Source organism: Struthio camelus, chromosome 31 (genome assembly GCF_040807025.1).
Source record: "Struthio camelus isolate bStrCam1 chromosome 31, bStrCam1.hap1, whole genome shotgun sequence".
Classification (NCBI taxonomy): Eukaryota; Metazoa; Chordata; class Aves; order Struthioniformes; family Struthionidae; genus Struthio; species Struthio camelus.
In genome coordinates this window covers 3,615,537-3,631,892 of record NC_090972.1, presented here as the reverse complement: position 1 = coordinate 3,631,892, position 16,356 = coordinate 3,615,537, and the positions used below count along the sequence as shown (strand labels likewise).

General features: G+C 68.9%; 1 protein-coding gene across 1 annotated transcript in view; it reads left to right on the top strand.

Moving 5' to 3' along the window:
- Positions 1-16,356, top strand: part of NOTCH3 (notch receptor 3) — a 49,631-nt gene that overhangs the window by 11,638 nt on the left and 21,637 nt on the right. Inside the window, exons 3-16 of the mRNA XM_068922854.1 lie at positions 1,387-1,529; positions 2,940-3,278; positions 4,214-4,336; positions 5,655-5,888; positions 6,924-7,079; positions 7,750-7,935; positions 8,786-8,899; positions 9,699-9,812; positions 10,401-10,634; positions 11,198-11,308; positions 12,491-12,683; positions 12,796-12,941; positions 13,956-14,069; positions 15,366-15,485. Of these exons, the coding sequence (XP_068778955.1) occupies positions 1,387-1,529; positions 2,940-3,278; positions 4,214-4,336; positions 5,655-5,888; positions 6,924-7,079; positions 7,750-7,935; positions 8,786-8,899; positions 9,699-9,812; positions 10,401-10,634; positions 11,198-11,308; positions 12,491-12,683; positions 12,796-12,941; positions 13,956-14,069; positions 15,366-15,485 (2,327 nt within the window). The remainder of the gene's footprint in view (positions 1-1,386; positions 1,530-2,939; positions 3,279-4,213; positions 4,337-5,654; positions 5,889-6,923; positions 7,080-7,749; positions 7,936-8,785; positions 8,900-9,698; positions 9,813-10,400; positions 10,635-11,197; positions 11,309-12,490; positions 12,684-12,795; positions 12,942-13,955; positions 14,070-15,365; positions 15,486-16,356) is intronic.

Genomic DNA, 16,356 nt, shown 5'->3' with positions numbered 1-16,356 from the left:
GTGAGTCGGGGCACCCCGGGGTGGGGTGACGGTGTCGATTTTGGCGGAGGGGGGCGTGGGTGGGTGGGAAGGATGTGTTTCCCCCCCCCCCCAACCCGGCACCCACACCCCGACGCTGCCCGCGGGCGCAGGCAGGGTGCTGCCTGCCCGGGCAGGGTGCTGGGGCCGTGGGAGCCGGCCCCGGGGCCCGTTCCCGCGCCGCGGGTGCCGGGCGAGGTCGGCTGCGGGATCCCCCCCCCCCAAAAAAACCCCCGACACCTGAGTCCGCCTGGGTGAGGGCACCCTGCACCCCCCCCAACCTCTCAGTTCCCTCCCCCCCACCCCTTTTCTTTGCCTGGCTGGTTTTAGGGTGCTCCCCCCCTCCCCAGATGTTGGGGTACCCCCTCCCCGGGTGCCTCCACCCAATATGGGGGGGGGTGGCCACCCACCTTAGAAGTGCTGGGTGCCCCCCATGCACCCGTATGGGATCTATTGGGGGGGGGTCACCCACCCTGGGTGCATCGGGTGCCCCCCATGTGCCCATATGGGATATATTGGGGGGGGGATCCCCACCCTACAGCACCCCTCCCATGCACCCGTATGGGATCTATTGGGGGGGGTCACCCACCCTGGGTGCATCGGGTGCCCCCCATGTGCCCATATGGGATATATTGGGGGGGGGATCCCCACCCTACAGCACCCCTCCCATGCACCCGTATGGGATCTATTGGGGGGGGGGTCACCCACCCTGGGTGCATCGGGTGCCCCCCATGTGCCCATATGGGATATATTGGGGGGGGATCCCCACCCTACAGCACCCCTCCCATGCACCCGTATGGGATCTATTGGGGGGGGGGTCACCCACCCTGGGTGCATCGGGTGCCCCCCATGTGCCCATATGGGATATATTGGGGGGGGGATCCCCACCCTTTAGTACCCCCCCATGCACCCATATGGGATCTATTGGGGGGGATCCCCACCCTACCGCACCCCCCCATGCACCCATATGGGATCTATTGGGGGGGGTCCCCCACTCTGGGTGCATTGGGTACCCCCCCACACACCCATATGGGATGTATTGGGGGGGGGTCCCACACCCTGGGTGCATTGGGTGACCCTCCTGCACCTATATAGGATGTATTTGGCGGGGGGGGGTCCCCCACCCTAGGTGCATTGGATGTCCACCTTGCACCTATATAGGATGTATTTGGGGGGGGTCCCCCATGCTGGGTGCATTGGGTGCCCCCCCCCTGCACCCATACGGGATGTGCATACGCACAAGTTGCATTTGGGGGGGGGGGGGCTCCCAATGCACCCTGCACATTTTGGGTGTGTGGGACCAGGGGAGGGGGGAGGTGGGTGCTGTGGGTGTCCCCCCCCGCCTCAGGGTGTCCCCCCCTCCTCCAGGTGCCAGCCGGGGCTCCTGGGGGAGCAGTGCCAGTTCCGGGACCCCTGCACCCCGTCGCCCTGCGCCAACGGGGGGGTCTGCCAGAGCTCCCTGCGCGACGGCACCCTGCAGTACCAGTGCTCCTGCCCCAAGGGCTTCCGGGGTGAGTGCTGGGGTGGGGGGGGGGTTGGACCTGAGGGGGCTCCTTGGGGCTGGGTGGGGGTCTTGAGGGGACTGGGGAGTCCCTGGGGTGTCCCTATGGGGCTACAAGGGGGTCTTGGAGGGGTCCCGGGGTGGGGAGGGCTGGGAGGGTCCCCTTGGGGTTGGGTGGGGGTCTTGGGGGGTCCCGAGGGGGGGCTTGGGGGGCCCCAGAGGGTTGGGTGGGGGTCTTGGGTTGTCCCTGGGGAAGAATGGGGGGTCCACATGGGGCTGGAGAGGGTTGGGGGGCTCCTTTGTGGCAGGTATGGGGGGTCCCCATGAAGTTGGGTGGGGGTCTTGGGAGGGTCTCTGGGGGGCTGGGGAGTTCCTATGGGGCTGGGTAGGGCTCTAGGGGGGACCCTGGGGAGACTGGGGGGGGTCCACATGGGGCTGGTTCAGGGTCTTGGCGGGTCCCTGGGGGGACTAGGGGGGTCCTTGTGGGGCTGACTGGGGGTCTGGGGGGGTCCTGGGGGGTCTGGGGGATCCCTAAGGGGCTGGGTAGGGGTCTTGAGGGCGTCCCTGGGGGGGTCCCCATGGGGCTGGGTGGGGGGGGTCTTCAGGGGTCCCTGGGGGATCCCTGATGAGTGGGCAGGGAGGTTGGGGTTCTCCCCATGGGGCTGGGGGGGTGTTTCTGGGGGGTCCCTGGGGGGCGTCCTCAGGGGAAGAGCAGGGCGTCTGGAGGGTACCCGGTGGGTGGGCAGGGCACCTGGGGGGAATGTGCAGGCAGGCAGCCCCCAGGGGCACCCAGGGGTGCCAGACCAGGCTTAAGGGTGCCCATGGGGGGGGTGCCCAGGTAGGCAGCACCCATGGGTGCCCAACAGGGCTCCAGGATGCCCATAGGCAACACGCAGGCAGGCAGCACCCATGGGTGCCTGGCAGGGCTCCAGGGTGCCCACGTGGGCAACATGCAGGCAGGCATCACCCACGGGTGCCCAGCAGGACTGCAGGATGCCCATGGGCAACACACAGGCAGGCAGCACCCACGGGTGCCCAGCAGGGCTCCAGGATGCCCAGGGGGCGACATGCAGGTAGGCAGCACCCACGGGTGCCCAGCAGGGCTCCAGGATGCCCATGGGCAACACGCAGGCAGGCAGCACCCACGGGTGCCCAGCAGGGCTCCAGGATGCCCAGGGGGCAACACGCAGGCAGGCAGCACCCACGGGTGCCCAGCAGGGCTCCAGGGTGCCCACGTGGGCAACATGCAGGCAGGCAGCACCCACGGGTGCCCAGCAGGGCTCCAGGATGCCCAGGGGGCAACACGCAGGCAGGCAGCACCCGCCGGGTGCCCAGGGCTGCCCAGCGACGACACTCCAAGCGGCCCGCCATGGCGTACACCTGCCTGTGGCACCCATGGGTGCCCTTTCCTCCCCGCCAGGCCAAGACTGCTCGACGCCGGACGCCTGCGCCTCGACCCCTTGCGCCAACGGCGCCCGCTGCACCGACGCCGGGGCCGGCCGCTTCGAGTGCGCCTGCCCGCCGGGCTACCAGGGCCGCACGTGCCGGGCCGACGTGGACGAGTGCCGGGCCGGTGACGTTTGCCGCCACGGTGGCACCTGCCTCAACACGCCGGGCTCCTTCCGGTGCCACTGCGCCGCCGGTTTCGGCGGTGCCCGCTGCCAGGTGCCCGCCGCCCCCTGCGCCCCGGCCCCCTGCCTCAACGGCGGTACCTGCCGCCGCCTCGGCCCCCGCGCTTTCGACTGCATCTGCTTGCCCGGTGAGCTCGCCCGGATGCCTGGGCCCTTGGGTGAGGTTGGGGTGGGGGGGAGGGGGGGCCGTGCGCAGGATGCTTGGGTCCTCGCTTTGGGAGTGGGTGGCTTCTGGTTCGGGTGGGGGGGGGTGCCTAGTGCTGGGCAGGTGTTCCTGGCAGGGGGGAAGGCTCTGGCACCCATTGTGGGTCCCGGGACCTATTGGGGGTCCTTGGCACAGGGCAGGGGTCCCTGGCACCCATCAGGGGTCCCTGGCACCCATCAGGGTCCCTGAGAGTCCTGGGCACCCATTGGGGGTCCTTGGCACAGGACAGGGGTCCTAAGCATCCACTGGGGGTCCCTGACACCCATCGGGGTCCCTGGTGGTTCTGAGCACCCATTGAGGGTCCTTGGCACAGGGCAGGGGTCCCGAGCACCTGTCAGGGGTCCCGGGCCCCCATCGGGGTCCCTGAGAGTCCTGGGCACCCATTGGGGGTCCTTGGCACAGGGCAGGGGTCCTGAGCATCCACTGGGGGTCTGTGGCACCCGTCAGGGGTCCCTGGTGGTTCTGGGCACCCAATGGGAGTCCTTGGCACAGGACAGGGTTGTCTGGTACCTGCTGGGGGTCTGTGGCACCCGTTGGGTCCTGGACACCCCTTGGGTGTTCCTGACTCCGCAGAGGCCCCTGGTGGGGGGGAATCTGGCACCCATAGTTGGTCCCTGGCACCATCGAGTGTTCTTGGCATAGGGCCAGCGTCCCTGGGGGTCCCTGGTACCTGGGGGAGTCCTTGGGGTCCCTGACAGCCGTTGGCAGTCCTTGGCACCCGTCCAGTGTCCCAGGGGGTCAGTGGCAGCCACGGGGGGGATGCCTGGCACTGCTCAGGGGTCCCAGGCACCCACTGAGGGGGTTCCGTGGCATGGGTGCTGCGGGGAGCACACCCTGAGCCCATCGCCCATCACCCAGGCTTCACGGGGCAGCACTGCGAGGTCAACGTGGACGACTGCCCAGGGCACAAGTGTCTCAACGGGGGCACCTGCGTCGATGGCGTCAACACCTACAACTGCCAGTGCCCGCCTGAGTGGACAGGTACAGGCGCCCCGTGGGTGTGGGCTGCGGGTGCCAGGGTGGACATGGGGATGGGTGCAGGGTGCAGGTAGGGGATAGGCACCAGGATGGGTGCGGAGTGTCTGCCCAGGGTGCAAGCACCGAGGTGGGCGCTGGGATGGGTGCGTGGGGCAGGTGCCAGGATGCAGGCAGGTGCCAGGATGCAGGGTGCAGGTACCGGCATGGGCACTGGGATGGGTGCAGAGCAGGTGTATTGGGTGCAGGCACCAAGATGGGCACCGAGGGGGTCACCAGGGAGGGTGCCAGGATGCAGCGTGTAGGCCTTGGCATGGGTGCAGAATGCATGCATGGGGTGCAAGCACCAAGGTGAGCACCAAGGAGGTCCTCAAGGAGAGCGCCATGGTGAGCCACGGGACGCAGGGTGCAGGTACCAAGATGAGGTCCGGGATGGGTGTAGAGCACACGCCTGGGGTGCAAGCACCAAGGTGGCCACCAAGGGGGTCCCCATGGTGGACACCACTGTGAGCACCGAGATGCAGGGTGCAAGTACCAAGATGGGCCCCGGCAGGGGTGTAGAGCACACGCCTGGGGTGCAAGCACCAAGGTGGCCACCAAGGGGGTCCCCATGGTGGACACCACAGTGAGCACCGAGATGCAGGGTGCAGGTATCAAGATGGGCCCCAGCAGGGGTGTAGAGCACGTGCATGGGGTGCAAGCACCAAGGTGGCCACCAAGGGGGTCCCCATGGTGGACACCACAGTGAGCACCGAGATGCAGGGTGCAGGTACCAAGATGGGCCCCGGCAGGGGTGTAGAGCATGTGCATGGGGTGCAAGCACCAAGGTAGCCACCAAGGGGGTCCCCATGGTGGACACCACAGTGAGCACCGAGATGCAGGGTGCAGGTACCAAGATGGGCCCCGGCCTGGGTGTAGAGCATGTGCATGGGGTGCAAGCACCAAGGTGGGCCCCAGCATGGGTGTAGAGCACATGCCTGGGGTACAAGCACCAAGATGGGCCTCAAGGAGGTCCCCTTGGTGGACACCACGGTGAGCACCGAGATGCAGGGTGAAGGTACCAAGATGGGCCCCGGCAGGGGTGTAGAGCATGTGCATGGGGTGCAAGCACCAAGGTGGGCCCCAGCATGGGTGTAGAGCACATGCCTGGGGTGCAAGCACCAAGGTGGCCACCAAGGGGGTCCCCATGGTGGACACCACAGTGAGCACCGAGATGCAGGGTGCAGGTACCAAGATGGGCCCCGGCCTGGGTGCAATGTGCATGGCCGGGGTGCGATGCGGCGGGTGCCGGGCCGCCCTCGCGACGTCGCCTTGGCCCCCGCAGGCCAGTTCTGCACGGAGGACGTGGACGAGTGCCAGCTGCAGCCCAACGCCTGCCACAACGGGGGCACCTGCTTCAACACCCAGGGCGGCCACACGTGCGTCTGCGTCAACGGCTGGACGGGCGCCGGCTGCAGCGAGAACATCGACGACTGTGCCACCGCCGTCTGCTTCCATGGTGCCACCTGCCACGACCGCGTCGCCTCCTTCTACTGCGCCTGCCCCATGGGCAAGACGGGTAATGGGGCACCCTTGGGTGCTTGGGGGGGGGGGTTGCACCCTGGATGTTCTTGCTAAGGGTGCCTTGGTGGTGGGGTGGGGAGGTGGGTGTATTGGAGGGGGCTTGGCGCGGGCTGGGCACCCCTGGCGTAGGGTAGACAGGCATGTGGAGCACCCATGGTGTGGGGTAGGCACCCAGAGGCACCTATGGTATGGGCAGACACCCTTGGCATGGGGCAGAAGCACCCTGGGACACCCATAGCATGGGACAGGCACCCCTAAGGGTACCTTGGCGTGGGGCAGGGACACTCTGGGACACCCGTGGCGTGGTTGGGTACCCTCTAAGGGCACCCATGAGATGAGGTGGTCTCCTCAGGGTGCCCCTGGCATGGTTGGGCATCGCCCCAAGGCACCCCTGGCATGGGACAGAGGCAGCTTGAAGACACCCTTGGCATGGGGCACCCTAGACATGGGGCAGGCATCCCTGAACATGGGACAGGCACCCACAAGGGCACCCATGCCATGGGGCAGGCACCCTGAGTCACCTATGCCATGGGGCAGAGGCACCTTGAAGACACCCTAGCGTGGGACTGAGGCACTCTGAGGGCACCCTGGGCATGGGGGCAGAGGTGCCTTGGAGCACCCATAGCATGAGGCAGAGGCACCCTGAGGACACCCATGCCATGGGGCAGACACCCTGAGGACACCCATGCCATGGGGCAGAGGCACCCTGAGGACACCCATGCCATGGGGCAGAAGCACCCTGAGGACACCCATGCCATGGGGCAGACACCCTGGGGCATCCCTGGCATGGGGCAGAAGCACCTTGGAGCACCCATACTATGAAGCAGGCACCCCTGGGTCATCCCTAGCATGGCTTGAGTCCCTCCCAAACTCCCCCCTGGCTCGTGGGTGCCCCTTCCCCCCCTCAATATGGTCCCACCACGGAGCGCCCCCGGTGGGGACATGCTAGCAGCAGGGGGGTGTCCCCCGAGGCGAGGAGGTGGGGGGGCACCCTGGGGTGCCCCCCTGACGCCTGGTGGCCCTCCGCCAGGCCTGCTGTGCCACCTGGACGACGCGTGCGTCAGCAACCCCTGCCACGAGGACGCCGTGTGTGACACCAACCCCGTGAACGGGCGCGCCATCTGCACCTGCCCCCCCGGCTTCACCGGCGGCGCCTGCGACCAGGACGTCGATGAGTGCTCCATCGGTCCGTGGGCACCCATGGGTGGGGGGCACCCGGGGGGGCTGAGGGAGGGTGTGCATGGATGGAGAGTGCGGGTGCGAGTGGGGGTACCTGTGGGAGGGGAGGCACCCTTGGGTGGGGGGCACACAGAAGGGGCACCTGCAGATGCATGGGTGGGTGGGGGGCACCCATGGGTGCATAGAGATGGGGCACTCATAGATGCATGGGTGGATGGGGGGCACCCTTGGGCGAGGAGCACCCAATGGCCAGGGTTGCATGCAGAAGGGACACACAGAGATGCACTGGTGGGTAGGGGGGCACCCAAGGGCCATGGGTGCATGTAGATGGGGCACTCATAGACGCATGGGTGGGGAGGGCACCCCAGGTAGGGGGCCTGGGCATGAAGGGGACATCATGGGCTGAGGGTGCAAGCAGAAGGGGCACCTGCTGCTGGGATGCATGGCTGGGGGGAGGAGCTGGCAGGAGGGACACTCTTGGGTGGGGAGCACCCATGGGTGCAGGCAGAAGGGACACCCACAGCCGCATGGCTGGGGGAGGACACAGGCAGGAGCAGGGGCACCCATGCTGGTGGTGACCCCACCCCAGGGTCCAACCGCGGCTGGCAGTGGTGGTGGGGGAACGCAAGGGCACCCATGGGTGCTGACCCCCACCCCCTCCCCGGGGTGCCCGGCAGGCGCCAACCCCTGCGAGCACTTTGGGCGCTGCGTGAACACCCAGGGCTCCTTCCAGTGCCGCTGCGGCCGGGGCTACACGGGGCCCCGCTGCGAGACCGACGTCAACGAGTGCCTGTCGGGGCCCTGCCGCAACGAGGCCACCTGCCTCGACCGCATCGGTGACTTCACCTGCATCTGCATGGCCGGTGGGTGCCACCCCCCTGCTGCCACTGCCCCCTGGGCAGGGTGTCACCTGCCCCCAGTTACGGCCCCCACCCCTGGCACCATCCCCTGGCCTGGCTTGAGACCTGCCACCGTCCCCTGACCTAGCTTGGGATGTGGCATGGGACCTGCCACCATCCCCTGTCCTAGCATGGGACGTGGCATGGGAGGTGGCACCATCCCCTGGCCTGATGTGGGACCTGACACCATCCCCTGTCCTAGCTTGGGACGTGGCATGGGAGGTGGCACCGTCCCATGTCCTGGTATGGGACATGGCAGCGCCCCTTGTCCCTGGCACGGGATGTGGCATGATCCTTTGTCCTGGCATGGGAGCTGGTGTGGGACCTGCCACCATCCCCTGTCCTGGAATGGGACTGTCACCATCCCTTGTCCTGGCAGAGGACGTAGCAAGAGACTGTCATTGTCCTCTGTGCTGGCATGGCCACTGGCACCATCCCTGATCCTGGCATGGGAGCTGGCATGGGACTGCCACTGTCCCATGTCATTGCTATGGGACTTGGCACGGTCCTCTGTCCCTGGCATGGGACCTGGCACTGGACCTGGCACTGTCCCCATCCTGGCACGGTCCCTGCCTTGGTCCCCTGCCCTAGCACACCTCCTGGCACTGCCCTGGCACTGTCCCCACCCCGGTCCCCTGTGCTGGCAGGGCTGCTGGCACTGTCCCCTGTCCTTGACATGGTCCCTACCTCCCCTGGGGCACCCCTGGGCCCAGGGACACCCAGCCGCGTGGCGAGTCGCTCGGGTCTTGGCCCCGGGGATGGCAGCGCGGGGGTGGCGCGGCGGGTGGCCGTGGGTGACGCCGGTGGCCCGCAGGGTTCAGCGGCACCTTCTGCGAGCTCGACGTGGACGAGTGCGCGAGCAGCCCCTGCGTCAACGGCGGCCGCTGCCGCGACGGCGTCAACGGCTTCAGCTGCTCCTGCCCCGCCGGTGAGCGGGGACACCGGGGACACCGGGGACAGTGGGCACCCTGGGCACGCATGCACCCTGGGGACACTGCAAACCCTGGAGTCACCATGAACCCTGGGAACACCACGAACCCTGGGGACTCCAGGCACGCATGCACCCTGGGGACACCGGGAACCCTGAGGACACCACGAACCCTGGGGACACCCCGAACCCAGGGGACTCCAGGCACGCGTCCACCCCAGGCACACTGGGAACCCGGGGGCCATGGGCAACCTGGGGACAACAGGATCCCTGGGGACACTGTGCACACGGGCACCCCAGGGACAGCGAGCACCCTGGGGACACTTGGAACCCTCGGTGACACCGGGAATGTGGGCACCCTGGGAGACATGGGCCCCTCAGGGACATCAGGAACCCTGGGGACACCAGGGACGGGGGCATCCTGGAGACACTGGGAACCCTGGGGAAGGGGCACTCCAAGGACATGGGTACCCTGGGGACACCACAAACCTTGGGAACACTGGGAACCCTGGGGACACCAGGGACATCCTGGGGATACTGGGAACCCTGGGGCCACCGGGATCCCTGGGGCCACCAGGGATATGGTCACCCTGGGGACAATGGGGACGTGGGCACTCCAGGGCTGTGGGCACCCTGGGGACATGGTCCCCCTAGGGACACCAGGAACCCTAGGGACATGGAGAACCCTGGGGACACCAGGCTTTGGGGCTGTGGGGCACCCTGGGGACACCAGGAACTGTGGGGACACCGGGCACACGGATAATGCTGGGTGACATGGGGTGCGGGTGCCGGTGCCCAGGCTTTTCGGGGCCCATGTGCCAGACGGACATCGACGAGTGCGCCAGCACCCCCTGCCGCAACGGCGCCAAGTGCCTGGACCGGCCCAACGGCTACGAGTGCCGCTGCGCCGAGGGTGAGCCCCGCCCCCCCCGACACCCTTGGGTGCCCCCCCAGAGCCTCCCGAATGCACCCAACTCCTGAGCCACCCTGACCCCCCCAAGTCTCTTGGGTGCACCCAAGAATCATCTGCCCTCTCCCCAGCACCCTAAAAGCCCCAGAGCCCCCTGCCGCCCTGAGCTCCCCCACCCCACCCAGAGCCCCCAGGCCTCCTGTCCTGCAGCCCAACCCCAGAGCCCCCCTGGAGCTGCCCCTACCCGTAGCCTCCCACTGCTCCCCACCCATGGGTGCCCCTAGCCCAAGGGTGCCCCCCTCCTGCCTGTGTCCTCCCCCACCCATGCATCTGTGGCCCCTTCTGCCTGTACCCTTGGTCCATGGGTGTCCTCTTCATGCCCAGGCCTCCTGCGTGGGGATGCTCCCCCACCCATGGGTGCCCTCCCACCCAAGGGTGCCCCGATCCTGTCCATGTCCTCCCCCACCCATGCCTCTGTGGGTGCACCTTCTGCCTGTCCCTCTGGTCCATGGATGTTCCCTACATGCCCATGCCCTCTACCTGTGGGTGCCCGCCCAACCGTGGGTGCCGCCAGCCCCCCTGCCCCCACAGGCTTCGAGGGGCCACTGTGCGAGCGCAACGTGGACGACTGCTCGCCGGACCCGTGCCACCACGGCACGTGCGTGGACGCCATCGCCGGCTTCACCTGCGCCTGCGCCCCCGGCTACACGGGCTACCGCTGCGAGGTGCAGCTGGACGAGTGCCACAGCAACCCCTGCCGCAACGGCGCCAAGTGCATCGACCGCATCGACCACTACCAGTGCAACTGCCTGCCCGGCACCTCGGGTAAGGTGCCCGCGCCCGCCCTGGGTGGCACGACGGCCCAACGGGGTGGGATGGGTGATGGGAATGGCAGCAAGTGGCATGGTGTCCCATCAGGGTGGGATGGGAGATGGGAATGGCACGAGGTGGCATGGTGTCCTATCAGGGTAGAATGGGAGATGGGAATGGCACGAGGTATCATGGAGTCCCATCGGGGTGGGATGGGAGATGGGAATGACACTAGGTGGCACAGTGTCCCATCGGGGTGGGATGGGTGACGGGAATGGCATGAGGTAGCATGGTGTCCCATCAGGATGGGACAGGAGATGGGCACAGCGATGGGTAGCATGGTGTCCCATTGGGGTGGGATGGATGATGGGAATGGTGCTGGGTGGCATGGTGGCCCATGGGGGTGGCATAGGTGATGGGCACAGTGGTGGATGGCACAGTGTCCCATTGGGGTGGGATGGGTGGCATCGTGTCCTATCAGGGTGGGACGGGTGATGGCCCCGGTGCTGGGTGGCACAGCGTGCGATGGGGGCATGGGACGGGCGGCGGGTGACGCCGGTGGTGCCCAACCGCTCCAGGCGTGAACTGCGAGGTGGACTTCGACGACTGTGCCAGCAACCCCTGCGACTATGGCGTGTGCCAGGATGGCATCAACCGCTACGACTGCATCTGCAAGCCTGGCTTCACAGGTGGGCTGCCATGGCCGTGGGCTGGCACCCATGGGTGCCCGCAGCTGCACCTGGCCCATGTCCAGCACGTGATGGGAGGGACCCATAGGGGTGCTTGTGGCTGATGCACGTGATGGTGCCCATGGCTGGTGCCCGGGGAGGTGCCCATGGCTGGTGCGTGCAGCAGCACCTGGCTTGGGTGCCCGCCTTGGGTGCCAGTGGCCAGTAGTCAGGGAGATGCCCATGGTTGGTGCTCCTGGCTGGGGGCCCAGGAAATTCCCGTGGCTCATGCCCATGGCCAGTGCCCAGGGAGATGCCCGTGGCCAGTGCCCAGGAGGTGCCTGTGGCTGGTGCTCAGGGAGGTGCTTGGTGCCCATGGCTGGCACCTATGGCTGGTGCCGAGGAGATTCCCGTGGCTGGTGCTCACGGAGGTGCCCAGTGCCCATGGCTGGTGCCCAGGAGATGCCCTTGGCCAGCGCCTGTGGCTGGTGACCAGGGAGGTGCCTAATGCCCATGGCCGGCATCCATAGGTGGTGCCCAGGAGATGCCTGTGGCCGGTGCCCAGGGAGGTGCCAGATGCTAATGGCTGGTGCCTACGAGATGCCCATGGCCAGTGCCCATGGCTAGTGCCCAGGCTGGTGCCTGGCACCCGTGGCTGGTGCCTATGGCTGATGCCCAGGAAATGCCCGTGGCCGGTGCCCATGGCCGGTGCCCATGGCTGGTGCCCATGGCTGATGCCTAGGAGATGCCCGTGGCTGGTGCCCAGGAGATGCCCATGGACGGTGCCTGTGGCTGGTGTCCAGGGAGGTGCCCAATGCCCATGGCTGGTGCCCAGGAGATGCCCATGGCCGGTGCCCGTGGCTGATGCCCATGGCTGATGCCCAGGAGATGCCTGTGGCTGGTGCCTGTGGCTGGTGTCCAGGGAGGTGCCCAATGCCCATGGCTGGTGCCCAGGAGATGCCCATGGCCAATGCCCGTGGCTGATGCCCATGGCTGATGCCCAGGAGATGCCTGTGGCTGGTGCCCATGGCTGGTGCCCATGCTGGTGCTCAGTGCTCGTGGCTGGTGCCCATGACTGATGCCCAAGAGATGCCCGTGGCCGGTGCCCGTAGCCGGCGCCGCGAGCAGCATCGCCCGCGTCGGGTGCCCGTGGCCGGCGCCCGCCCCGGCTGCCCACCCGCCACGGCTGCCCCCCGCCGCCAGGCCCGCTCTGCGCCGTGGACATCGACGAGTGCGCCTCGCAGCCCTGCCAGCACGGCGGCACCTGCGTGGACGGCGAGAACGGCTTCCGCTGCCTGTGCCCGCCGGGCACCCGCGCCCCGCTCTGCCACCCGGGCGCCGAGCCCTGCCGCAGCAGCCCCTGCGCCCACGGCACCTGCCGGGACCTGGGCGACGGGTGAGTGTGCCCACGAGCCTGGCTGGGTGCCCGGCACCCGGAGCGGGCTGGCACGGGGTTGGGGAGGAGAAGTGCCCGCGCCAGCCCGGCGCCCACGCCACCCTCTCGGCAGGTTCGCCTGCGACTGCGAGCCGGGCTGGGCCGGCCCCACCTGCGCCCGCAGCACCCGCGGGTGCGAGTCGCAGCCCTGCCAGCACGGCGGCACCTGCAGCCCCCACGCCGGCGGCTACCGCTGCGCCTGCAAGGAGGGATACGAGGGTACGGCCACCCGTGTCCCCCTCCCACGGGGACACCCAGCCCACCCTGGGGACACCCTGACCAGCCTGGGGACACCCAGCCCACCCTGGGGACACCTGCACTGCCCTGGGGACACCCTGACCACCCTGGAGACACCCTGCATCACCCTGGGGACACCTGCACCCACCCTGGGGACACTTGCACTGCCCTGAGGACACCCTGACCACCCTGGAGACACCCTGCATCGCCCTGGGGACACCTGCACCCACCCTGGGGACACTTGCACTGCCCTGAGGACACCCTGACCATCCTGGGGACACCCAGCCCACCCTGGGGACACCTGCACTGCCCTGGGGACACCCTGACCACCCTGGAGACACCCTGCATCGCCCTGGGGACACCCAGCCCACCCTGGGGACACCCTGACCAGCCTGAGGACACCTGCACCCACCCTGGGGACACCCTGCACTGCCCTGGGGACACCTAGCTCAACCTGGAGACACCCTGCATCGCCCTGGGGACACCCAGCCCACCCTGGGGACACCTGCACTGCCTTGGGGACACCCAGCCCACCCTGGGGACACCCTGCACTGCCCTGGGGACCCCCAGCCCAACCTGGGGATACCTGCACTGCCTTGGGGACCCCCTGCCCACCCTGGGGACTCCTGGTCCTGGAATTGCCACCTTGCCCACCCAAGGGACCTCCTACCTGCCCTGGGGCCCCCTGCCCACCCTGGGGACATCCCAACCACCCTGGGGACCCCCTGCCCACCCTGGGGACCCTAAACCTACCACTGCCACCCTTCTCACCCCAGGGACCCCCTGCCCACCTGTGGGACCCTTGGCCTTGGCACTGCCACCATGCCCACCCTGGGGACCCATTGACCCCCCTGGGGACCCCAGGCCCTGGCAATGCCACCCTATCCACCCTGGGCACCCCCAGCCCTGGCACTGCCCCCCGACCAGCCCCACGGGGTCACCGTGCCCGTGTCCCCACCGTGGGCGCCCCCGCGTGACGCGGCGCTCGCCCGCCAGGCACCCACTGCCAGACGGACGTCGACGAGTGCGCCCCGAGCCCCTGCCTCCACGGGGGCACCTGCGTGGACGGGGTGGGCACCTACCGCTGCCTCTGCGCCCTGCCCTTCGCAGGTGGGTGACACGGGTGCCACCGCAAGGCGGAGTGGGTGGGGGGGAGACACGGGGTGGCACCTGCCGCTGCCCTTTGCAGGTGGGTGCCACCGCAGGTGGGAGACAGCACTGGGCACCCAGCACTGCCAGGGGGTCACCGCGGGGGACAGGGTGGCATTTATTGGGGGCCAGTGGGTGCTGCCGTGCTGGGTGCTCGTGGTGCCCTGTTGGGTGCTCGGGGTGCTGGGTGCCCACAGTGCCCTGCTGGGTGCCCGGTGGCCACAGTACCCTGCTGGGTGCCTGGGCTGCTGTGCCGGGTGCTCAGTGCTGTGCCGGGTGCTGTGCCATGCCCTGATGGGTGCTCATATGCCTGCTGGGTGCCTGCGGTGCTGTGCCAGGTGCTGGGTGCCATGCTGGGTGCCCACGGTGCCATGCCAGGTGCCCTGATGGGTGCTGTGCTGGGTGCTGGTGGTACCATGCTAGGTGCTGGGTACCCTGATAGGTGCTGGGTGCCGTGCTAGGTGCCCACGGTGCCGTGCTGGATGCTGGCGGTGCTGTTCAGGGTGCTGGGTGCCCTGATGGGTGCTGAGTGCCGTGCCAGGTGCCGTTGGTGCCATGCTAGGTGCTGGTTGGTGCCCTAATGTGTGCTGGGTGCCGTGCTGGGTGCCTGCAGTGCGGTGCCAGGTGTTGGGTGCCGTGCTGGGTGCCCGACACGGTGCTGGGTGCAGTGCTGGGTGCCAGGTGCCGTGCCGGGCGCCATGCCAGGCTGGGTGCCGTGCTGGATGCTGTGCCGGGTGCTGGGTGCTGTGCCAGGTGCTGTGCTGGGTGGTGAGTGCTGGCTACCAGGCACTGTGCTGGGTGCCAGGTGCCGTACTGGGTGCTGGGTGCTGGACTAGGTGCCGTGCCAGGCACCGTGCTGTGCCGGGTGCCAGGTGCTGGGCCAGGTGCTGGGTGCCGTGCCAGGTGCCATGCTGGGTGCTGGGTGCTAGGTGCCTGGTGCCGTGTCAGGCACTGTGCCGTGCCGGGTGCTGGGCCAGGTGCTGGGTGCTGGGCCAGGTGCTGTGCTGGGTGCTGGGCGCTATGCCAGGTGCTGTGCCGGGTGCTGGGTGCCGTGCCGGGTGCCGTGCCAGGTGCCGTGCCGGGTGCCATGCTGGGTGCTGGGTGCTGGGCTGGGTGCTGTGCCGGGTGCCGTGCCGTGCCGGGTGCCGTGCTGGGTGCTGGGTGCTGGGCTGGGTGCTGTGCCGGGCACCGTGGCGGGTGCTGGGTGCAGTGCTGGGTGCCGGGTGCCATAACGGGTGCTGGTTTTGCCGCCCGCAGGCCGGAACTGCGAGCGGGTGCTGGCACCCTGCGCCCCCAACCCCTGCGCCAACGGGGGCGTCTGCGTCCCCACCGCCGACTACGAGAGCTTCAGCTGCCGCTGCCCCCCCGGCTGGCAAGGTGCGGGCACCCGTGGGTCCCCGGGACCCCCCCTCCGGGCACCCCGATCTCCCTCCCGGGCACCCTGACCTGGGTACCCCGACCCTGAGCACCCTGACACTCCCCCCCCGGGGCACCCTGACCCTGGGCATGCTGACTGCTCCATGGGCACCCTGACCCTCCCATGGGCACCCTGAACCCCCTGACCTCCCCCCCACCTTGGGGCACCCTGACCCCCCCCCCCGGGCACACCAGCCCCCACCATGGGCACCCCAACCCCCTAACCCCTCTCTGGGGCACCCCGACCCCCCCATGGGGCACCCTGAACCCTCTCTGGGGCAACCCGACCCCCCCCATGGGCACCCTGACCCCTCTCTGGGGCACCCTGACCCCCCCCATGGGCACCCCGACCCCCTAACCCCTCTCTGGGGCACCCCGACCCCCCCCATGGGCACCCTGAACCCCCTAACCCCTCTCTGGGGCACTCCAACCCCCTCCATGGGCACCCCAACCCCCCCACCCCTCTCTGGGGCACCCTGACCCCCCCCCAACGGGCACCCTTGGGCCTCCCCTCCTGCTCGGGGTGCCCCCAGACCCCGTGCCCTCTGACCCCACGTCCCCAGCCCCCCCCAACCCTGGGTGCCCCCCGACCCCCTTGACCCCTGCGCCCCCTGACCCCAGACCCCTGCACCCCCGTGCCCCCTGACCTCTGTGCCCCCTGACCCTTGACCTCTGCATCCCCTGACCCCTGCGCCCCCTCGACCCCCATGGCCCCCGACCCCTGGCTCCCCCCAACCCCTGGCACCCCCTGACCCCCCGACCCCGGCGCCCCCTGACTCTAGTGCCCCCTGACCTCTGACCCCCTGACCCCTGGCACCCCCCAACCCCGGTG